We start from the raw sequence: 24,816 nt of genomic DNA on the forward strand, positions 1-24,816 counted from the left end.
AGGCATTGGGGATTTCACCAATGCTGGCACATACAGCAGGGGTCCGGCTATCAGTGACTGCCGGACTCCAGCTCCTCCACCTGCCCGATCACCATGACGTACATGTACTTTTCTGGTCCTTAAAGGGTTAAAATCAAAAATATATGAACCTGACTAAATTGAAGGCATAACAATAAGTCCACAAGGAGAAAGGGAGCTTGTTCCATACATCCCCTTAAACCATATGACATACATGTATGTAAACATGCGTTAAGGGGTTAATTGGAAAACCTTCAGGTGTGAACTTGGACATAAGAACCCACTGCAGCCAAACACCTCCAGGACCAGGGCCACAGGCACCTGACAATCAGTGTGCAGGAAGTTAATGTAAACAGTCCTTGCAGACCCCATATTCCAGCACTAGATTAATTCACCCCTTTTAACCCTAAACACTGCAGTACATGGGTACATCCTTAAAGTCTATGTACATCTTTGGGGGCATTTTTTTTTTATTATTGCATTTTACTCATTTTGGTCTAAGAAAAAAAAAAAATTTCAGTTGGTCTTTATTAAAAATATTTAGCCGTTCTGTCACAAAGGGTTAACCGTTTTTTCTAGCTGTGTGAATTGTACTTTCACTTTTTGCCGTCATCTAATAAACCTTATGGCTAAATTACTAAAAGGTCATAAAACTAATGCCTGTATTAGACAGGAAGATCAGCAAGCGATTGTCGGGAGGGGAGCGTTCCCTCCTGGCAATCGCTTGTTAGCTAGCGGAGGAGACCACTGCTATTACATGCAGCAATCTCCTCCGCAGCATGGGGAGGAGCTATCACTATGACATCACTCCTCCCCAGGCCATCTAGTGGTTTTCCAGTGGCAGATCGGTATTAGATAGCATGATCTGCCGCTGACAAGTGCTGATTTTTAAACGTGCTTAAAAATCTGAATTGCCCGATGAACAAGCGTTTGCTCGTTTATTGGGCAATCAGCCGCAGTATTACACTGCAAGATGATCTCTAACTAGTGTTCATGTGTCTAGTGTTCATGTTATTTAAGCCACATTCGTATCAGCAAGATCATAATTAAGCTATATGAGCGAACTTCAAGTTTTAAAATTCAGGTTGCGGTTCGCCTATATAGTGAATTGCGTTATGGATTCCGTTACCACGGGCCATAACGCAATTCAATGATGGAAATGATAACGGAATGCCTTTAGAGGCATTCCATTATGTATTCCGTCATAATAGAAGTCTATGGTCAGCATAACGGATCAGTCCAGTTTTTGTTATGCAGGAGTCCTGCATTATGGTCCGTGGTGACGGAATCCACAATGCAATTCACCATATACCTGAACCCAAACTTGAACTTCAAAACTTGAAGTTCGCTCATCCCTAATAATGAGTGTTTATAAGGTCAGAGATCAAAGATAAGGATCCTGTCAGCTCCCTGCCTGATGGAGCAGAGAGAAAATTAAGAACCAGCTACTCGATAAACTCAAAGCTGTGCAGGGAAAATGGCTGAATAAGTCAAGAGAGTTGTGAAGGATAAGAACACATTGGACTGGATTTGCTCTATGGAAGTGGTCGATGACAGAGGCCCTTAACTTACAATATACAGAACTATGACCTATCTGCCACATATCTATCCAAAGTCATATCTGTCCTTCTATACAGATGCTGCAATTTGTATTACCACAATTCCCATTACCCCCTTTCTGCATGGCTCATACCAAGCTTAGGTTTCACAAATCCATTTGTTACTCCAAGATTATCAGCAGCTACAGTTTCTCCATTCACCACCTGCAAAATGGTAAACTCTGCAGCCAGTGTGTGCATTACAAAAGGCAGATCCCTCTCACGTACCTGAAAGACATAGCAAATAAACAGTCAGCTTTTTGTTATTCAGAGAATAAGACTGGCACGTGGTGGGATATATAAGGCAGCAAGTAAACAGTCAGTTCCTGAAATTGGTGTGTTGGAAGCAGGAAAAATAGGCAAGAGTAATGACATGAGTAGGGATGAGCGAACTTATGTTTTCAAGTTCGGCGTACAAGGTTCGAGCTATCTAAGAATTCCGTTATTGGTTTGCTAACACGGACCATAACTAATGGTCCGTGGTAGTGGAATCCATAATGAAATTCTTAGATAACCCTAACCCGAACCGTACCCTTGTACGCCGAACTTGAAAACACAAGTTCGCTCAACACTAGACATGAGCGACTCTGACAAAGGCCAAATTGTGATTGCTAGACAACTGGGTAAGAGAATCTCCAAAACGGCAGATCTTGTAGGGTGTTTATGGTATTCAATGGTTAGTAGCACCTACCATAAGTAGTCCGAAGAAGGACAACCAGTGATCCAGTGACAGGTTCATAGGCATGCAAGGCCTGTCTATTTTGATCCCTCTGAAAAGCTACTGTAGCACAAATTCAGGTAATGCTGGCGATCACGAAGAGGTAAATGAAGGAAAAATCTATCTTCCTTCTTAAATTTCCCGGTGGGCCAATGCCCAGAAGGCTGAACAAGCCCTCCTCATGGCAGTAGGCCAGATACATAAAGATCTGAGGCTCTCAGCATTAATGTAGGAGCATCAGGCACTTGCACACCTAGCCAGTGGCCGCAGGTGCACTCCTGAATTCAACTATATTGTCATCCTCAGGATGATGACACAGCTTCATACTGTGGCATGGGCTGCAGTATTTTGTGCTGCACTGAGGTATCTGGTTCTGCTGGGGCAGTATTTTGTTCTGCACTGCAGTATTGTTTCCCCCCCCCCTACTTTTGTTGCCATGCCTTTTGTCAGTTTGGACCCACCTACAACATGGGGCTGCTTTTAGTTTTTTTTTTTTCACCTGCCACTTTAAGTTCCCAGTCTGCCCCTGCCCATGACTGATGTAAAAAGTGAAAATCAAATATAGTTTAGTACATGACAATCTGTTTCTAACAGAGCTAGAACCAGCCCTGTACCTCATATGGATCCAGAGATCTCCCCATTCATTGCTCCAATTGCTCTTCTAGATTTATTTCAAGCTGGCAGCTCAGGAAGGCGTCTCTTCTGCTCCAGCTCTCTCCCTGCAATTGTCACAGCTTCTAACAGTAGATCCATCTGGTGCCAGTGTTAGGTAGGAACTGAGCACGTGCGACCACCTCAGTAGGTAGGCGTGCACATTACTATAAAGGTTAAACACCAGCAGGCACCATTATAATGAACAAAAGGGAACATCTCACAAAGAGAGCATTTTTGTAACAGAAAGTAACTTACAGAAGTAACTATATTTTCATGCTAAATTATATTAAAATATTTAATGGTGGCACAATCCCTTTAAGGGGATCTGTTACCACAATTCTAGTATATTTTCTGCAGTATTACTCCCAGGTTTGTATTTTTAAAATTTACCTAAACACAAAAAGTTTATTAAAACCTAATGTAAATGCCATAAATATTTTTTTTCCAATACATATTTATTTTTGGGCTTTCCATGCAATTTCAGGTGCCTATCTCGCGTTGCAATCTGTACTCTTGTACACTGCTGTGTATGGGATTACGGATTTCCCTGCCACGCTCTGCGCGCTGTATAGGCAGGAGCTCCATAATATGTAGCTGCTCCTGTCTGTACCAGCACTGCTCACCTAAAGCCCTGCATAGATGTGCTATGCCAGGCCAGGCTTTAGCAGAGCGGGCACAGGCAGATAAATGATGTGCTCTGCTGAACTCCCACCCTGTGCCTGCTGGCTCCACACTGCTGGATTCTGCACCAGTCTGCTAGGCTTTAGCTGAGCGGAACGAGCGGGGCGAAGTGCAGGAGCTCAGCATGGCACATTACTCCTCTGTATGTGCTCGCTCTACTAAAGCCTGGCATAGCACACCAGTGCTGGTATAGACATGAGCAGCAACGTGCTATGGAACCCCTGTCTTTACAGTGCTCAGTGCAGCTACAGGGGAAGCCGTACTCCCATACACTGCAGTTCACGGGAGAACAGACTGCAAAGCGAAATAGGGACCTGAACTTCAGGTGCCTATACTGCATGGAAATCAACATAATAAATAAAGTATATTAGAAAAAAATTATTAAAGGGCATTTACAGTAGGTTTTAATAAACTTTAATAAACCTACAGTAGATAGGAGAGGGCAGACTACCTAGAATCAATCCTAGGCAGAGATTTTTTTACATCGATGCTGAATAAAATACATAAATTATACATCTCTATATACCATTATGTAGTATGCATGAAAAGGAAAACTTCAGCAAGCTTTAACATGGATGTATACATCTGGAGAGTGGTCTACCAAAGTGAAGGTCTCTTATTTTTTATGCAAGATTTACTTTAGTTACAAAAAAATATCTGAATGGAAAAAAATTATTGAAAAGAATAGAAATGATAATTAAAAGAAAACAATTGTCTTACCAATATAAAGTCTGTTTGATAAGTGGATAACATAAACACAGAGATGTTCTGGTCTGCAAGTGGTGCTATGACTGATTTTGCTATTTTGGTCACTCCGATTGGCTGGGAGCTGGAGGAGCTTCCTCCTCCTGAGACCACGTTAAGGGCTAACCATGTTGCATCTGCTACACTTAAATGTTCTGAAGATGGTAGTTCTATAGAGAAAAAGAAAAGAAAAAAACTGTTACAATTGTGTAAAAAAAAAAAAAATGGAACACAGGTATGCATTTATTGTTCAGATACTGTAGCCTGAGTAAAAATGCCCCAATGAGGAAATTCTAGTAACCAGTAGAATTGGACTCCGTAGCATATGGCTATGATTTCAATGCAAGTGATGTAAAAGAACACTAAACATAGAAAATACAAAATCCAGGCATTTCTCTCTTCTTTAAAGGACCTGTGAAAACTTCCCAGATTCCACAAAATGTTCCCAAATAATCAGCCCATCTTGAGCACTGTTGCTCTGATCTTCCTCACAATGTTTGTGTACAAGGCAGCAGCAGTGACATAGAGGTATACAGCAATTGACTGGCCTCAGCGGTGTACATCTCACTGTAGTATCTCTGCATAGGGACTACTGTAAAACTAAATGCTACTTCCTCCTCCTTTCATAAAATAAATTTCAAGGTACCCATACACCTTAAATGCTATGTACACCTTTGGAGGCAATTTTTGTTTGTTTGTGACTGCATTTTACTAATTTTTTGGCTAAAAATCATATTTTCAATTGGCCTTTATTAAAAATAATGAGCCATTCTGTCACAAAGGGTTAACTGTTTTTCTAACTGTGTGACTGGTACTTTCACATTCACTACTAAGAGGTCATAAACACATTCCCAACAGTCAGGCTGGGTTCAGACCTGAGCGTTTGGGATGGAGCGCTCTTTATGCGTGATTGTATGCACGGTTTACAATCGCAGCTCCGGAACAAGCGAACGTCTATTGTCGCGCGTTCCCGCTGACTGAAGTCTATGTACGGGAACGCACGACAAGACGCCCCAAAGAAGCTCCTGTACTTCTTGGGGCGTCGGGCGTTTTACAGTGCGCTCGTACGCGCTGTAAAACGCTCAGGTGAGAACCATTCCCATAGGGAATCATTGGTTCTTGCCCGTTGAGCGTTTTACAGCGCGGTGGAACGCGCTGTAAAACGCTCAGGTCTGAACCCAGCCTAAGACAAGAGCTGAGCTATAATGAGTGTTTATAATAGAGATAAGGAGCCTGTCAGCTCCCCAGATGACGGAAAAGAAAAAAATCCACTGGCTGCTACATAATCTCAGCTCTGTACAGAAAAAATAAATTCCATATTTTTAATAAAGATAAATTGAAAGAAATGATATTTAGCTCAAAATAAGTACAATGCAATACTTAAAAAAAAAAAAAAAAAAAAAAAAAAAAAAAAGCTGTCCCCTTAAGATCTGTCCACCTGTTTCTGTCTCATATGTCAGTCAGTGCGAATTAACAAGTCCAGATCTCTTAGTGAGTCAGTGATATAACTGACCAGCAGTGAAGGGCTAGGAGTATCAGTGCTGTGTGGTGGAGAGATCGCACATCTCCACTACAGGCAAGAAAAATCATCAGACACTGTATTCGGGTAACAGTTTATTTTTATTTTTAAAACACCTTTCTTTTGCTCACAGTTGTTTTAATACACCATTAAAAGTTTTTTTTTTATAGTGCTAATTGATTAACTGGGTCAACTTTGGTAATAAGCCCACGTGGCTAGTTGTTTGGTTTTGAGAGTGGAGAATGCAGCTGTCTGACACATGTGGAAGTGGTTTAGTTCCATGGAGAAAAGGATTGGGCGAAAAAATTAATTTTGACCCCTTCTTCTCTCCCCGTCCGTTATGCGTGTCTGCACATTTACTGAGGGACAGAGAAAGGCTGTTCAACAGAAACGGCAGGTGTCGCTATACTAACATATTTCCTGAAATATCTGGGGATAGAAGCATTTTGAATATAAGTGCAAGTACCAAAATTTTCAAAATTATGAGCTGTATTTTTTGTCAGACAACCCCCTTTAAGTGTGAAAACTACCAAATATATGTGAATTTAAACATGCTTAAAATAATGTGCTGCCATCGAGGAGTAGAGATATTCTTACGTATTGTACAGTGTAAAACGTTGCCAGTTTTATCTCACTGGGCACACACTTCACTCTGTCGTGTGCTTGCAGGACACACTACCAAAACTAGAAATATAAAATGAACCTTAAATGGGTTATCCAACATCAATAACTGCCCCCCCCCCCCCATGTGCTGGGCCCATCACACTGAATATATACTGGCTCCCCACGCCTCTCCTGCTAGAGAGGCTCATCCCTGTCCCCACCTGCCATTGGCTGCCCTCCCCTCCAACACCGGATGTTTTCATTTGTGCACAGGGAGAAAGAAGCAGCAGCGGCGGTGTGGGGACCAGGAGAGGCGTGGGGAGCGGGGTAAGTATATTCCCTGTGAGGGTCCCGGCACATGGGGGGCAGTTATTGATATTGGATAACTTTAACAGCGCCTCCACTAACTCAACCTTACTCAAACGATTTTTGATAGCAGTCACACACCCGTTTTCAGAACGATGACAGTCTATGGTTGCATTCACAAGACTTTTTTTTTTTTTTTTTAACAGACTGAATACCAGCTGTCAAAAAATAGGACATGTTCTATTTAGTCAATTTTACAATAGATTGCAGAGATATTAAAACATGATATTCATTTTAAAATTAATCAAAACTGTGGATGCTCACAATAAATGTAAATATGCTTTTATACTGACTTTTCGGTGTATACATACATTTATGAACTGCTCTACATCTTTTCCAAGTACTGTCCTCCAAAACATACAATTTGAAAACATACATAATGACCTTTAAGCACAAAGGCTTTCAGTATACTTCTCTCCGCTATAACTGCTCAGTAAATTGTTTGTGTGCACCACATCCCACATGTTGTTCTCTGTCTCAAGCAAATGATCTAGTTGCTAGGCAGATATGTCCACTTCCAGTACGGGTGTGGGAGTCAGCACGGACATCTGGGGTAGTGGGATGACTACAGAGAGGAGTTATTCAATAGGAGGGAAATCTTTTATCTGAAAGGGTTATTTAAAAAACAAAAAACAAAAAAAAAAACCCATTATATAAATGACCAGCTAACTGAACACCGAAAAGAAATGAACAATTATAAGATTAAAAAAAAAAAAGTAATTGTGGACTATTTTTGTTCGCCTTCCCAAACAGCCCCTACCTCCACAGGTGAATATAATATATTTTCTTAGGGCCGTTTTCATCCAGAATGTGGGAGGATCAAATGGACAAACTGACAGACACAGACACAAAGCTCCTTGTTACCAATGCCGAATCTGTAGTTTCTGTGGATGGACTCTTCACACACCACCTCACCAATTTTAAAATCTCTGCTCGCAGTCTATCACTGAATTGAGACATTCAGGTCTACCTCCCGAATCAGTAAACTAATCCAGATCACAAGCTGGTCAAAAAGTTGTGGGGCTCTGACAAAGGGTAACTAACCTTTCTAGGAAAAAGGAAGTGAAGAAGCACTGCTGAGGGTGCTCTGCCACTCAGGCTTTCATCAGCTCTGTTTGGGTTTTTTGACCATGTAGAGTGCAGACCCAAAAATGTATATGGGATCTATAACTCCACACTTGAAAAGCTGAGCATAGCTGAGCCGATAAAAGCCAAAGGGGTTGTAATGTCCGTGCCCATGGGCGCAACCACCAGAATATTCACCCCTTCCGCATTGCTGTGTCGCCGGTGACTCATGGCCACCAGTGACCCTTTGCCCTTTCCCTGTGGGCTCAGCCTGCACCATGCTGTAGGTCTCTTTCGGCCTCTCCACCTACTGTCTTACTGTCTGCTCTCCTCTCTGCACCCATAGGATGGCGTGCGTGTTCTACCCAGCTGTTAAAGGGCCAGAGCATGCAACTTTTTAATATTCTAGATTTACAGAAAACCAAAATCCCCCAATAATGCACATCTATTTGGAATACTGTACATGACAAAAAAAAGTTAGCCATACACTAAGAAACAGTAGATGTCTGCAGACAGATTCCCCTTATACACATGCATGCTCTGCTAAGTGTGCATATTTTCTCAATGAGGATAGGGCCATTGCTAGATTCCTATGGTGGCCTCCCCTAAGAACAAAAGCATAAGGCATGTTGAAATTAAGCTGCCCAATCGTTTTCCTCACCGACATCTGCTATTAGGGGGGAGTTGGGAGGCCCTTAAACACATTAGATCAGGCATGGCCAACCTGCGGCTCTCCAGCTGTTGTAAAACTACAACTCCCACCATGCCCTGCTGTAGGCTGATAGCTGTAGACTGTCCGGGCATGATGGGAGTTGTAGTTTTGCAACAGCTGGAGAGCCTCAGGTTGGCCATCCCTGCATTAGACGGTCAGCTGGTCACAGCAGGTGTGGTTGACATTCACCCACTCATCTAATGGCCAGCTATAGTTTCATTATATCATTCATGCAGATAACCCCTTTCTAAATTCTCAGTTAGGACATATAGGTGTCAGAGGGGTGTTCCCAACTTGGGAACCCAGCTATACAAGCTGTAACAGCCACCACTCCAGCAGCTTCAGGGGAAATGTCTGGCTGGCTGTGGCTATACAGAGTTTGGGTACTGGGAGGTGTGGCTGATCCAGCAGCTTTAATCTGAAAGGAATGGTCTTTGATTAGACAACCTCTTCAACATGACCATAGATGGAAAGATTTGCCACTGATCCAAACAGTGTTCCTATGTGACACTGATCATAAATTTGGTATATGAAAAATCTCAGTATACTGTAGATATGGAACAGCTATACGATTATGCATATCTGATATAAGAAACTGGGAGCACGTGGATATTGGGAAGCGGAAACTACGAGGGGGGGGGGCATCCAACATTATTTGCAAAGGTACTGCGAATGTGACTGTTAATGTACAAGAGGAAGGTAAAGCTGGCCATGCACAATAGATTAACTTCAGCTGAACTTGCTAACTTTGGTGAGGTAGGCTTACTCTCCATGAACAGCAAATGTCAGGGGTGACAATTGGGCAGAAGAATTTCAACATGCTTGATCCTTAGGTTCTAGAGGAGCTAAACTGCCACTATTAATTCAGAATATGTGTATGTTTGGCTTGCCCAAGCATGTATATGTATGAGGCGTCTTGAGAGAGAGCAGTCACCTGAACAAAGACACTTGTCTTTTCTGACCTCTGCTGCCATCATGTCAATGTAAAGTTTCAAGCGGTTACTTCCTGATAGGCCTGCACAATATATCGCCAAAGCAATCGCAATTAATCGCCATATCGCCAATTGGCCGACCCAAAAATGCTGCAATTATATTACCATATTTTTCGCTTTATAAGACAAACTTTCCCCCCCCCCCCAAAAGTGGGGGGAAAATGGCAGTGCGTCTTATAAAGCGATGGTTGACTTTTTACTTGGTTGATACGGATGTATCGCCGGCCGCTATGCTGCACGGCGTGGCCGGCGATACATGAGTTACAGTGCGGGGAGGGAGGAGGGGCTGGAGGCAAGTCGTCATTTTAATGAACAAATGTTCTATTTATTCTATTTTATTTCTCTGTTCTGTGCAGTGCTATTAAGAAAATGGCAAGTTTTGTATTTTGTACTTTTGCAGTAATGCAAATATGTTATTTAATTTAGTAAAAGATGTTTTATTTTGAAAAACACTGTGCATTTCAGTTCTGGAGTTAAGCATAACTACATTTCTGCATTATTAGTAATTTGTGTGTGCTTTTGCCTTGAAAATCCAAGCAAATAGACCTCTAGCACAATTCCCTTAAAATATTGCATCGCATATCGTTATCGTAATTTTTAGGGCCCTAATCGCAATCACACAAAATTCCCATATCGTGCAGCCCTACTTCCTGAGAAATCAAATTGTGTATAAATTAAAATTTAGTAAATGGCCTAAATGCTTTACAAGCTTATGGCTGCCTGCACAAATCAGTCTGACCTGCGATAACTCTGAATTGTGCTCTGGAGAGCTCAGTCTTGGCAAGGACAGTCACTAGCAGCCTTTAGAGGCTGTCAAGTACCTCTGTGGCCGTCTACTGCGTCACTAGCGTTCTAGCATTAACTTTTTTTAGGCATACTCAATTGATGTAATCGTAACAAGACAAGACTAGAAGTAACAAATAAACTCATCTCGTTCTAATTAACGTGGTTCTAAAAAAAATATTAGGACTTTTTTGTAATGAAGACTTGATTAAGTAATTTCACATAGTTTTGTGGTGATGAACACGAAAAGGACATTGAAAATGCGAGATTGTTTCTTGTTTGGAAATTACAGAGGGAAACATTTTAAAAACGCATGAAAAAAAATTAAAAAATTTCAGTGGCGGTTGAGGGTCGGCGACAGAAAACATGGAAAGCATTCAGAATTGTGTCAGCTAGTTTAAGAAATGTCAAAGTTGAAAATTTCCATCAGGTTGTAGATGAACTTCTAACAGCATATGAGAAAATGGGCTGCAAAATGTCTGAGACTGCATATCCTCTATTCTAAATCAAATATCTTCCCCATTAAAGGGGTTGTCCCACAAAAAAATATTCTAGTTTTCAAACCAGCACCTGGGTCTGAATACTTTAGTAATTGCATGTAATTAAACATTTAGCACAGCTACTAAGTTATCCAGTAAAATGTATCTATATAGGGCCACCTGCTGTTTGTTCTTTTTCTTATTTTTGTCCGTCACACCGAGATGTCCGCACACGCTCAGTTTCATCCTTCAACTGCCTCCTGAGCTGTGATAGGGAGAGCTGAGACACACCCTCTGAGGTCCAGCAGAATGGACACGCCTCCTTAGCTCAAGCAGAATGGACACGCCCCTTGATATAAATCTAGCAGAGCAATGATTGAGGAGATCTCTGGATCCATGTGAGGTACAGGGCTGGTTCTAGCTTTGCTAGTAAGAGATTGTCATGTACTATATGATGTCTGATGTCATTTTTTACATAAGTCACGGGATAACCTAAAAGTGCGGTTCACTCGGGGAGCGTTTTCATTAGGATATAGCAGTCATTGAATATGTTACAAAGGTAGATGGAACGCATCTCCAGCATTATATGCGCCAGAAACTCAAATCTTCACCAGACAGAGGCGTAGACTTGAGCTATTAGATACGTAATAGTACATAGTAAACCCAGCTGCTCTTGGTAGGTCCCGCCCCCTCCCACTTAGCCGCACACCTTTAGAAAAGTGGCGCCCGGCATAATTTGTATTTTTTTAATGCCACAATAGTGAAGTAAATAGCTTGATAAATTCCCTCAACGTTCTTTCCTTTTTCTCTCTAACTTCCAAACAAGAACCAGTATCACATTTTTAAAAAGTCATCATCGTGTTCAGTAACCAAAAATTACTTAAGATCAATTAATCACATCTCCACTACAAAACCTGTGTAGGACTGTAATCAATGTAATCTTCACTATTAAAGGGAACCTGCCTCCATGAACATGCAGTGTAATATGCAGGCAGCATGTTACAGGGCAAGAAGAGCTAAGCAGATTAATACATAGATTTGTGGGAAAAGATTCAGTAAAACTTGTAACTTATATATTTAATTAAACCTCGGCTCATTCTGGCTATGGGACCACCCACATGACTCCTAAACCAAGAATGAACAAAGATTTAAAGGGGTTGTCCAGGCTTTTACTATTGATGACCTCTCCTCAGGATAGGTCATCGATATCAGATCAGCTGTATGAGGAGACTGCACGCAGTATGCACTGTGATTAAACTAATATATTGATCACAAATGCATGCAGGATGAGCAAGGATGGGACCCAGTACTGATATGTACAGTTGCAAGAAAAAGTATGTGAACCCTTTGGAATTATATGGATTTCTGCACAAATTGGTCATAAAATGTGACCTGATCTTCATCTAAGTCACAACAATAGACAATCACAGTCTGCTTAAACGAATAACACGCAAATAATTAAATGTTACCATGTTTTTATTGAACACACCATGTAAACATTCACAGTGCAGGTGGAAAAAGTATGTGAACCCTTGGATTTAATAACTGGTTGAACCTCCTTTGGCAGCAATAACTTCAACCAAACGTTTCCTGTAGTTGCAGATCAGACTTACACAACGGTCAGGAGTAATTCTTGACCATTCCTCTTTACAGAACTGTTTCAGTTCAGCAATATTCTTGGGATGTCTGGTGTGAATCGCTTTCTTGAGGTCATGCCACAGCATCTCAATCGGGTTGAGGTCAGGACTCTGACTGGGCCACTCCAGAAGGCGTATTTTCTTCTGTTTAAGCCATTCTGTTGTTGATTTACTTCTATGCTTTGGGTCGTTGTCCTGTTGCAACACCCATCTTTTGTTGAGCTTCAGCTGGTGGACAGATGGCCTTAAGTTCTCATGCAAAATGTCTTGATAAACTTGGGAATTCATTTTTCCTTCGATGATAGCAATCCGTCCAGGCCCTGATGCAGCAAAGCAGCCCCAAACCATGATGCCCCCACCACCATACTTCACAGTTGGGATGAGGTTTTGATGTTGGTGTGCTGTGCCTCTTTTTCTCCACACATAGTGTTGTGTGTTTCTTCCAAACAACTCAACTTTGGTTTCATCTGTCCACAGAATATTTTGCCAGTACTGCTGTGGAACATCCAGGTGCTCTTGTGCAAACTGTAAAAGTGCAGCAATGTTTTTTTGGACATCAGTGGCTTCCTCTGTGGTATCCTCCCATGAAATCCATTCTTGTTTTGTGTTTTATGGGATGTTAGCATATGCCAGAGACTTTTGTAAGTCTTTAGCTGACACTGTAGGATTCTTCACCTCATTCAGTCTGCGCTGTGCTCTTGCAGTCATCTTTACAGGACGGCCACTCCTAGGGAGAGTAGCAGCAGTGCTGAACTTTCTCCATTTATAGACAATTTGTCTTCTTACCATGGACTGATGAACAGCAAGACTTTTGGAGACACTTTTATAACCCTTTCCAGCTTTATGCAAGTTAAATTGTAGGTCTTCTGAGAGCTCTTTTGTGTGAGGCTTTATTCACATCAGGCAATGCTTCTTGTGAAAAGCAAACCCAGAACTGGTGTGCGTTTTTTATAGGGCAGGGCAGTTGTAACAAACACCTCCAATCTCATTACATTGACTGGACTCCAGTTGGCTGACACCTCACTCCAATTAGCTCTTGGAGATGTCATTAGTCTAGGGGTTCACATACTTTTTCCACCTGCACTGTGAATGTTTACATGGTGTGTTTAATAAAAACATGGTAACATTTAATTATTTGTGTGTTATTAGTTTAAGCAGACTGTGATTGTCTATTGTTGTGACTTAGATGAAGATCAGATCACATTTTATGACCAATTTGTGCAGAAATCCATATCATTCCAAAAGGGTTCACATACTTTTTCTTGCAACTGTATATAATCCACCTGATAAATGAAACCAAGGTTCATTCCTCATGAAGTACAGAAATGGGTTCAAATGTCTGTGAGCAATCAAGTACAGTAATTTACACATTTCGCTTTGTTCTTTGGACAACTAAGGCAGATGTACTATTAGGCAGTTTGATTTGGAGATATTGGAGGCTGGCTATAGATAGATAGATAGATAGATAGATAGATAGATAGATAGATAGATATCTATCTATCTATCTATCTATCTATCTATCTATCTCCTTATTAACAAAGACAGAGGATGAACCCCTTATAACTATTCAGTTTAAGCCCGACTTTGCTAAACAAAAGTAAAGAAAAAAAAAGGTTAAAAAGGAGCAAATTAGTGACACTACTGTAAAAAGTTACAAATGCGGGCTACAGCGTCCCTGATAATACTTTGTTTCACATTTATAAATAATGGCATATATTCCAGCAGGGAAATTTGAGAGGTATGTGTCTATACACTGTATAGTAAACATGCCAGTATGCATTACGCTTGTAGCAGAAACTATATAGTGTATAGAGCCTTCTGCTTCCACTCCATACACTGCACAACCTTTAATGCCACGTCAGCTCAGAACAGCCGATTGGTGGGGTTCTAAGTGTCAGACCCCCTTCCAATCTGAGGTTAGGTGATCAATATCTGCAGCCCAAACAACTCTTAATAAACCTGGTACATTAACCTAAAGTGATTGCCGCACCACCAAACACCATTGATATACAAATTCCACTAACAGACTTTACAAAATAAACAAAATAAAATAGGGGATTCTTTAAGAAAATGTTAAATCTTGGACAAACCTCCCCATTGATGACAGTGATTGGCTGCAGTAGTGCCATATACTATCAATGTTGCAGTTTGTAAAAAAGCAACTGTTGGAGGACCAAACCGACAGAGCAGGAGAAAGATGACTATGGTGTCATTTTTTTATTTTAGCCAATTGAGGGGCTTGTCTGATATTTCTAGCTCTCCTAGACAACCCCCTTAAACCTTTTCTGCAGATCACCTACACCATAAGAACAAACTGCTTAGTGTATTTCTTTTTTAATAGCCTTATGTGATGCCTTCTGCTCCAAGCTCTGTGATGTTCACACATACTGTTCAATTCATGCCACACCGTTTTCCTCCAGAGAACCCCCGAGACTTCCTGGATCAATACCTGTACAAGATATCTTGCAGGGCAGACAATGTAACTCACACCATTATATGGAGTTTGCAGTGTCAGTCACTAGTAGTGTGCGCCAAACCTGGCAGAATGGATGGGTAGCATACTCAAACTGTAAAATATCATCAAGGCTACATAAAGCCACCTTCGATTTCTAAACCCTTGGTCATCAGTCTATACATTAGGACACTAATGGGGTAATTTATCAAACTGGTGTAAAGTAGAACTGAGTTAGTTGCCCATAGCAACCAATCAGATTTCACCTTTCAGTTTGAACAGCTCCTTTGGAAAATGAAGGTGGAATCTGATTGGTTGCTTTTGGCAACTAAGTCAGTTCTATTTTACTCCAGTTTGATAAATGACCCCATAAGAGGCCACCTTGTTGTAGTTTCCAGTTGAAACATTGTAACTGAACTTCTAAATGAGAATTTTATGCCTCATCCTCCCCACTGTCATCAGTGAAAACATCTCCTTGGCAAGCAGAACCATTAGTTATGACACGTGAGGTCTGTAATTTTACCACATGCATTTATTTCCATCACTTCAATCCCAAACATGTCTCCATATTCACCCTAGGCCTGGAAGCTGATTTCCCACTGGATCTAAAACATGATGTAAACACCAGCACAATTATTAGATTAAGGCAGATGAATTAAAGGTGTCATTATTATGAGATAAGCGAAAGCTCAGATGAAGAATTAGACTGAGCAGCAATCATACTGAAATGAAAACCTATAATCATAGGCAAAATCTATTGGTACATAAAACCCAGCTGTTCGCATGGGAAATCGGCTTCACTAATTAAAGCAATTTGCAACTTCTACTAAAAGATATTAGGCTATTTCTATATACAGTATGTCCCTAGGAGCAATCTCAACAGTGAAAGCATGTCAAAGTACATTCTCTCCCTAAAATACGTGAGAAAAGACATCACCCGAACACTTCAGGATGTAAGAGCCACACAAAAGTGAGAACTACTAAAACTCCTAAAAACTGTAATCATGTAGTTAAAGAGGACCTGTCAACTCTCCTGACATGACTGTGTTAGTAGCTATTTATATTCCCCATGAAATAACAATGCTGGAGCATCTTTTCTTAAAGGCACCCCACAATAAATTATCACATATTAACAGCCTACATTTGAATGTCCGTCTACATTCTGTGTCATATTTTTTATATTTATTAAATTAATACAAAATATTGGTAGCTGGTTCTGGATATAAATTTTTGATGTACTCTACTTCTTTTACTGGCTCTTAACTTCCTCCTTATTTGGACTTTTAGCATGGCAAATAGTCTCATTTGACGTCCTCGGTCAGACTGTTCACTGCAGCCAGAGAGTGAAGAGGGATGAGCGACTATCATTACACTGACCCCAGACATGGCGCTTCTTCTCTCCAGTGGCACTACCGCATGTCTACCTCCCAATGCGTCCACAACTGAGATCCTCTTTACTTCAAGCGGCACTAGGTAAGTTACTCCTGAGAATCTAGACCATTATGTTTCAACCTGCCACCTGCTGACATATAGGCAGAAACTGCTACCGATTATTACCATTATGTCTCAACCTGCTACCTGCTGATATATAGGCAGAAACTGTTACCTGGCATTACAATATTAGCATTAACCATGTTTTGAGAATTTCCTTAACTTATCATAGATAAGCATATTCTGATCATAAGAGGATGACTGCGACTGACTGTGTCCTTACCATTATAGACCTTTTTTCAGCCTTGAACTACAGCAACAGAAGCTATCTACGTATTTTTATTATCTCTGTAAAGAATTATTACTTTTATATTTTAATTTCTATATTTAATTTTTATTCTTAAAATTCCATATATTTTCTGCGTTTGTAAACTTAACAAGCACAGAGACGTATATAATACAGTCGCCATCATGTAGTTTGATGGAAATACCTGATATATTTAATTTTATGTTTATCTATTTTTTTTGCTACAGTCTGATGAAGGCACGGATGTGCCGAAACGTCACTTTGCCGTAGCAACCACCATTTGTTTGCAAAATAAAACGAAATTTCACTTAATACAACTTGGCTGGAGTCTTTGAATCTATTATCTATAGGGGTGGGAACCCTACTCCAGCAGAATATCCACTATGTGCTAGAAGGGCTCTGCTTGAAATTATAAAGAATCCCTAACCTGGTGAAGCACCGTGGCAAAAGTGATACGCTTTCATTCCAAGAAGATGAAATCAACTCTATCTTATCAAAAGTCACCTTAAGGGTCCATTCAGACGTCCGTTGTTTCTTTCCTGATCTGTTCCGTTTTTTGCGGAACAGATCTGGACCAGTTCTGTACCCATTCATTTTCAATGGGTCCTGAAAAAAAAAAAATCTGACATTGAGCTGTCCGATTTTTTTCAGGACCCATTAAAAATGAATGGGTACAGAACTGGTCCAGATCTGTTCCGCAAAAAATGGAACAGATCAGGAAAGAAACAACAGACGTGTGAATGGACCCTTACAAGTGATTTTCTACAAACGCCTAGCTCAGAGTTCAAGGCTAGAGACCTGGAAAAAGAATCCAGAAAACTCTTAAGCTTTGAATTACACAGCGTAACTATGGCCGAATATCTCAAAGTCAAACGTATACCTCGTGGCCTGAGGATACGGACAAGACCAACTTTCTTTAAAGACAACCAGGATTATTGTTCTAAGTTTGAACAAATACTTAACAAATGTTCTTTTGATATAATGACTCTAACCTTATCCTACCTACAACAAGCTATCTTAGATACCAAAGAATTAATCAAAAGCACAGAGGATCAGCTCAAAGCAATACTCTCGCAAGACTACGAAAAACTACTGGAAAAACTGAACACATCTGGCAACTCAGCGAAAAAAAATCGAGGACACCAAAAGGAATAAATTCTGCAGAGACACTGAAGACTACCGTCTAAGCAGAGTCTACCGATGGCCCGATACCTCCTCTACCAACATCAGATGGAGATCCTCCTCAACAGACTCCTCCACCTCAGGATCTAACCGGGACCCAAGTTACTGATCTAGACAAACGGACTTCCGGCCTCCAAGAGTCCAAAAAAGATCCAACAGAGGAACGCATCCACAAGGAGCGCAACCGACAACAGTAATCACAAGATCTCAGGTAAGGACACAGTCACTAGTAGTCAATATATCCTCCCAATCACTCAGTCCAGCAGATATGACACTCCTAGAAAAAGGTTTATCTTTCTGTCCCTCCCATATACTGAACACTTTTCAATTAGAATTGGACCTACACAGATTTTTTTAGGCGTATTAGACTGACAACCCATTTCAGCACAATTAAAGAGAAACCCATTCCTCAAAGCCTGAACACCCTTATTTCAGTTAAAGACTTATCTTTACGAAATAAGAGCTCATACATGCCACCAAAAACCCAACCACCGGTAGAAACATTCAAATCACTGGTTCAAAAGGACATGCTTTCCTTCAGGAAAAGCATAGAAAAACACGAATTGAAATTCACAAGCAACCTCACTCAGACAAACAGGCACTCAAAAACCTAACCAAACAAAAAAAATCTGATCTTCAAACCAGCTGACAAGGGTGGGGCTCTAGTCATAATGGACAGAGATCACTATATAGCAGAGATTCTGAGACAGCTAAAGGACCAAGACATCTATGAGAAACTCACCCACAATCCAACTGCAGATATAGCCCGTAGGATCCAGGATACTCTTACTCTGTACATTGAGAAGGGAACCATAGACCAAGAGACAGCCAATTTCCTCACCAATAGACATCCAATCATTCCCGTTTTCTATACTCTAGCCAAAATCCACAAAAATCTGCTCAACCCGCCCGGACGCCCCATTGTAGCCTCCCCTGATTCCATCCTCTCGCCCCTGTCCATCTTTCTAGAAAAAATACTGACCCCGGAAATAAAAAAAATGTCATCCTTTCTACTCGACACGTCTGCCTTCCTAGACACCCTTAAGAACCTTGGTCCGATACAAAAAGACACTATTCTGGTGACCTGGGATGTATGCAGCCTATATACTTCAATCCAGCACCACAAAGGCATAACAGCGGTCGATAAAATCCTCAAAAAAACGGACAAACACCCCAATGTGATTTCCCTGTGTAAGGAGCTACTCTCCATAGTACTGCACCACAACTTATTTTTGTTCCAAGACCAATTCTACCTACAGAAACAAGGGACGGCAATGGGGTCAAATGTAGCACCCCCATATGCCAATAACTACATGGCAGATTTTGAGGAAACCCACATATACCCGGACAATATCTTCATTACACATGTACAACTATGGAAAAGATATTGACAATATCTTCTGCATCTGGAAAGGCACAACAGAGACATTACTCGAATTCCATGAATTTCTGAATCACATCACACCTGAAGTTCAATTTACCATCCACTTTGACCCAATAACCATCAATTTTCTAGACACACTAGTAACAAAAAATCCAGAAGGGAGGCTCACAACCGATCTATACAGAAAACCGACTGACAGAAATAACCTACTACACTTTTCAAGTTTTCATTCAATTAATACCAAAAAATCACTTCCACAATTCCAAAGGATCAACAGGATAGTACAGACAGAACCCACACAGTCTAAAAGGATCAAAGAAATGCAAGAACGCTTCAGAGAGAGAGGCTACCCCGCACACCTAATCAGACATCCAATACACCCCCGTAATACTAACCGTCCATCAGGTAAACATATTCCATTTGTCCACACATATAATCCAAGCGTAAGAAAAATGGAGAATAGCCTTAGATCACACTGGCATCTCTTAGCTAGGGCCTACCCAGATATCGGAGAATTCAAAAATCCGGTCCTTATGTGCAACAGACGCCCAAAAAACCTACGAGACCTATTGGTTCGAGCAGACATCGGCTCAGCTACCAGGATATCTCTAGTGTTCCCATTTACAGAAAGGTAATAGTAAATCACATCCATACACAGGCAAACAATTTCTAATAAAGGACTTCTTCACATGTGACTCCGACTTTGTCGTCTACACACTCAAATGCCCATGTGGACTTATTTATGTCGGCGAAACTACTCAAACCATCCGCAACAGAATATGCCAACATAAATCTATACGCAAACCAAACCTGTTACTCCCTGTCCCATACCATTTCAATCAGGCCTCACATTCTATCTCTCAACTAAAGTACCAAGTCATAGAGCACATCCCAGCACCAAGAAGGGGTGGCGACAGAATCAAACTACTGAAACAAAGAGAGGCCTTCTGGATACACAAATTGGAAAGTATGGAACCAAGGGGTCTCAATAGGGAATATGAGATACAAACCCTACTATAAAACATACATATGACCATCTATTAACCAGTCCTATTTTCTTTATTCCACAGGCCCATTGACTCTCCAGGACTACTCTAGTGCCGCAATGTATCCTTTTATGTAGTTTGTTGGTTCATGTTCTACGTGTAGTCATACCATGTCACTATGTCATGTCATATAGTGTTAAATATTGCTACTTCACAACCTTATCCTTGTATATATGTCATAGTATTTTATGTCTTCTTCACATACTTCGCCTCGCCATGTGACCATTGAAGGGTATATCCGTAGTAGACAATCTACCACCCCATATTACCCAAATATAACCTAAAGAGTATCCCTACTCATTCTCTCTTCACCTCCCCTACTCTCCCATATACTCCGCCCTTACAACAACAGATACCCGCGTCTCCTTTCCCCATTTACAATATACACTTCCGGCTGGTGGAACGCATCATCCATTTAATATGCATTCCACCTCGTTACACTATACTTCTCTTTAATATCAAGGCCAACCCCATATTCATCATTAAACATTGCCACACAGAGCCCATTCTGTCACATGTCACTCTGTCTAATCTATCCCATTTATCTGTGGGTCCGCCCTGCGCTCCACCTAGACACTTCCTGTCGGTGGAACGCATGGAGGCAATAGCTTGCATTCCACGTGACGCGCTTCCGGAACCGCCGGGACAGCGTGTGGGTATTTAAATCCCACACATATGACCCCAGACATGGCGCTTCTTCTCTCCAGCGGCACTACCGCATGTCTACCTCCCACTGCGTCCACAACTGAGATCCTCTTTACTTCAAACGGCACTAGGTAAGTTACTACTGAGAATCTGGACCATTATGTTTCAACCTGCCACCTGCTGACATATAGGCAGAAACTGCTATCGATTATTACCATTATGTCTCAAACTGCTACCTGCTGATATATAGGCAGAAACTGTTACCTGGCATTACAATATTAGCATTAACCATGTTTTGAGAATTTCCTTAACTTATCATAGATAAGCATATTCTGATCATAAGAGGATGACTGCGACTGACTGTGTCCTTACCATTATAGGCCTTTTTTCAGCCTTGAACTTTAGCAACAGAAGCTATCTACGTATTTTTGTCATCTCCGTAAAGAATTACTTTTATATTTTCATTTCTATATTTAATTTTTATTCTTAAAATTCCATATATTTTTTGCGTTTGTAAACTTAAGCACATAGACGTATATAATAGAGTCGCTATCATGTAGATTGATGGAAATACCTGATATATTTATTTTATGTTTATCTATTTTTTTGCTACAGTCCGATGAAGGCACGGATGTGCCGAAACGTCACTTTGCCGTAGCAACCACCATTTGTTTGCAAAATAAAACAAAATTTTACTTAAAGGGATTCTGTCACCTCCCCTCAGCCAAAAAACGATTTAAAAGCAGCCATGCAGCACAGCTTACCTGGATTAAGCTGTGCTGTTTAATCTTGAAATCCGTCCAGCAGTTACTTTAAAAAACGACTTTGATCAATAAGGAAATGCGTCCTGAAGGTGCCCAGAGGGGCGTTTTTTTCTTCCTAGTGAGCCCAGTACCGCCCCTCTTTCAGTGCCCAGCCCGCCTTCCTTGTATTTTCTAACTGCCGCCCCCAGCCTGCCACAGCCTCTCCTGCCTCTCCTCCCCCTCCCTCACGCCGAACGAACTCTCGCACAGGCGCAGTACCCACTGAGGGCTGCGCCTGTGCGATCATCAGGAGACTGAGGGCGGCAGCTTCATCTTCGTCACTGGGCATGCGCCGAGCCCAGTGACGTCCGATGCTCGCTCTTCCCTCAGTCAGCAGGGAAGAGCAAGCATCGGACGTCACTGGGCTCTGCGCATGCCCAGTGACGAAGATGAAGCTGCCGCCCTCAGTCTCCTGATGATCGCACAGGCGCAGCCCTCAGTGGGTACTGCGCCTGTGCGAGACTTCGTTCGGCGTGAGGGAGGGGGAGGAGAGGCAGGAGAGGCTGTGGCAGGCTGGGGGCGGCAGTTAGAAAATACAAGGAAGGCGGGCTGGGCACTGAAAGAGGGGCGGTACTGGGCTCACTAGGAAGAAAAAAACGCCCCTCTGGGCACCTTCAGGACGCATTTCCTTATTGATCAAAGTCGTTTTTTAAAGTAACTGCTGGACGGATTTCAAGATTAAACAGCACAGCTTAATCCAGGTAAGCTGTGCTGCATGGCTGCTTTTAAATCGTTTTTTGGCTGAGGGGAGGTGACAGAATCCCTTTAATACAACTTGGCTGGAGTCTTTGAATCTATTATCATTACACTGATAAATGATAGAGTAGGTCCCACTTGAGGAGACAACTTCGGCGTGGGCTTAAAGGGCTTCTGTCACCCCACTAAAGTCATTATTTTTTTTTGGGCTAGTTACATTCCTTATAGTGCGATATATGAGAATATAATGTTATTACTTACTTTCATTCGGCCGTTTCTTAAGAAAACAAAGTTTTATAATATGCAAATCAGGTCTCTACCAGCAAGTAGGGCGTCTACTTGCTGGTAGCCGCCGCAAAAAAACGCCCCCTCGTCGTGTTGATTGACAGGGCCAGCCGCGATCTCCTCCTCCGGCCAGCCCTGTCAGCATTTTAAAAATCGCTCTGAGATGAGGAGGCTCGTCTCCTCAGAACTCCCTCAGTGCGCCTGCGCCGATGACATCACCGAAAGAGAAGACGTCATCGGCGCAGGCGCACTGAGGGAGTAGAGACCTGATTTGCATATTATAAAACTTCGTTTTCTCAAGAAACGGCCGAATGAAAGTAAGTAATAACATTATATTCTCATATATCGCACTATAAGGAATGTAACTAGCCCAAAAAAAAAATATGACTTTAGTGGGGTGACAGAAGCCCTTTAAGCATTTTGATCAAAATGTATACTAGGATCCTCTGCCAGTTCTAAATGTAAGACAGCTTCCTAGCGGTCTTACATTTAGACCTTTTTCTACACTTAAAACACTTCCCCACCCGCAATATTAGACCGGTGTGCGCGGGGAGAAGTCGCAGATGACGGTGCAATGGTATTTCAGTATAATAAGTGACCCCTTTGTGTTTACTTTGTTCTCTTGGATATCACCCAATATCTCTCCACAGTTGTGCCATGTAAGTCCTCTTTCACACGAGCGTGACGGATTAGGTCTGGGTGCGTTCAGTGAAACTCGCACTATTTTGCAAGCAAGTTCAGTCAGTTTTGTCAGCGATTGTATTCAGTTGTTCATTTTTTTCTGCGCGGGTGCAATGCGTTTTGATGTGTTTTTCACGAGCGTGATAAAAAAAACTGAAGGTTTACAAACAACATCTTTTAGCAACCATCAGTGAAAAACGCATCGCACCCGCACTTGCTTGCGGATGCAATGCGTTTTTCACGCAGCCCCATTCACTTCTATGGGGCCAGGGCCCATAGAACATGAATAGAACATGCGGCGATTTTTACGCAACGCAGAATTGATGCGTGAAAAACAACACTCATGTACACAGACCCATTGAAATGAATGTGTCAGGATTCAGTGCGGGTGCTATGCGTTCACGTCACGCAATGCACCCGCGCGGAAAACTCGCTCGTGTGAAAGGGGCCTAAATCTGCCTTAGGCAGGGGTGGGGTTCAAATTTTTAACTAAAGGTTCCCTACTCAATGGTGGACACGCTGCATCACAACACATGTTTACATATACAGTGGATATAAAAAGTCTACACACCGCTATAAAAAAAATAAAAGACAGCGATAAATCATTTCAGAACTTTTTCCACCTTTAATGTGATCTGCAATCTTTTAGGTGGAGGGAATAAAAAAATAAATAAATAATGTGGTTGCATAAGTGTGCACACCCTCTTATAAGTGGGGATGTAGCTGTGTTCAGAATTAAGCAATCGCATTCAAAATCATGTTAAATCGGAGTCAGCATACACCTGCCATCATTTAACGTGCCTCTGATTAACCCCAAATAAAGTTCAGCTGCTCTAGTTGGTCTTTCCTGAAATTTTCTTAGTCGCATCCCACAGCAAAAGCCATGGTCTACAGAGAGCTTCCAAAGCATCAGAGGGATCTCATTGTTAAAAGGTATCAGTCAGGAGAAGGGTACAAAACAATTTCCAAGGCATTAGATATACCATGGAACACAGTGAAAACAGTCATCATCAAGTGGAGAAAATATGGCACAACAGTGATATTACCAAGAACTGGACGTCCCTCCAAAATTGATGAAAAGACGAGAAGAAAACTGGTCTGGGAGGCTACCAAGAGGCCTACAGCAACATTAAAGGAGCTGCAGGAATATCTGGCAAGTACTGGCTGTATCGTACATGTGACAGCAATCTCACATGTACCATACAGACATATTCTTCATATGTCTGGGCTATGAGGTAGGGTGGCAAGACGAAAGCCTTTTCTTACGAAGAAAAACATCCAAGCCAGGCTACATTTTTCAAAAACACATCTGAAGTCTCCCAAAAGCACTTGGGA

The 24,816-nt window shown here is 41.6% G+C and overlaps 1 protein-coding gene across 1 annotated transcript in view; it reads right to left on the bottom strand.

Annotated features, from left to right (window-relative positions):
* Positions 1–24,816, bottom strand: part of CASTOR2 (cytosolic arginine sensor for mTORC1 subunit 2) — a 164,096-nt gene that overhangs the window by 22,004 nt on the left and 117,276 nt on the right. The window contains exons 3-4 of the mRNA XM_044284693.1: positions 4,390–4,583; positions 1,712–1,844 (exon numbers count right to left, since the gene is read on the bottom strand). Of these exons, the coding sequence (XP_044140628.1) occupies positions 1,712–1,844; positions 4,390–4,583 (327 nt within the window). The remainder of the gene's footprint in view (positions 1–1,711; positions 1,845–4,389; positions 4,584–24,816) is intronic.

The sequence above is a fragment of the Bufo gargarizans genome, chromosome 3, assembly GCF_014858855.1.
Source record: "Bufo gargarizans isolate SCDJY-AF-19 chromosome 3, ASM1485885v1, whole genome shotgun sequence".
In the NCBI taxonomy this organism is placed as follows: domain Eukaryota; kingdom Metazoa; phylum Chordata; class Amphibia; order Anura; family Bufonidae; genus Bufo; species Bufo gargarizans.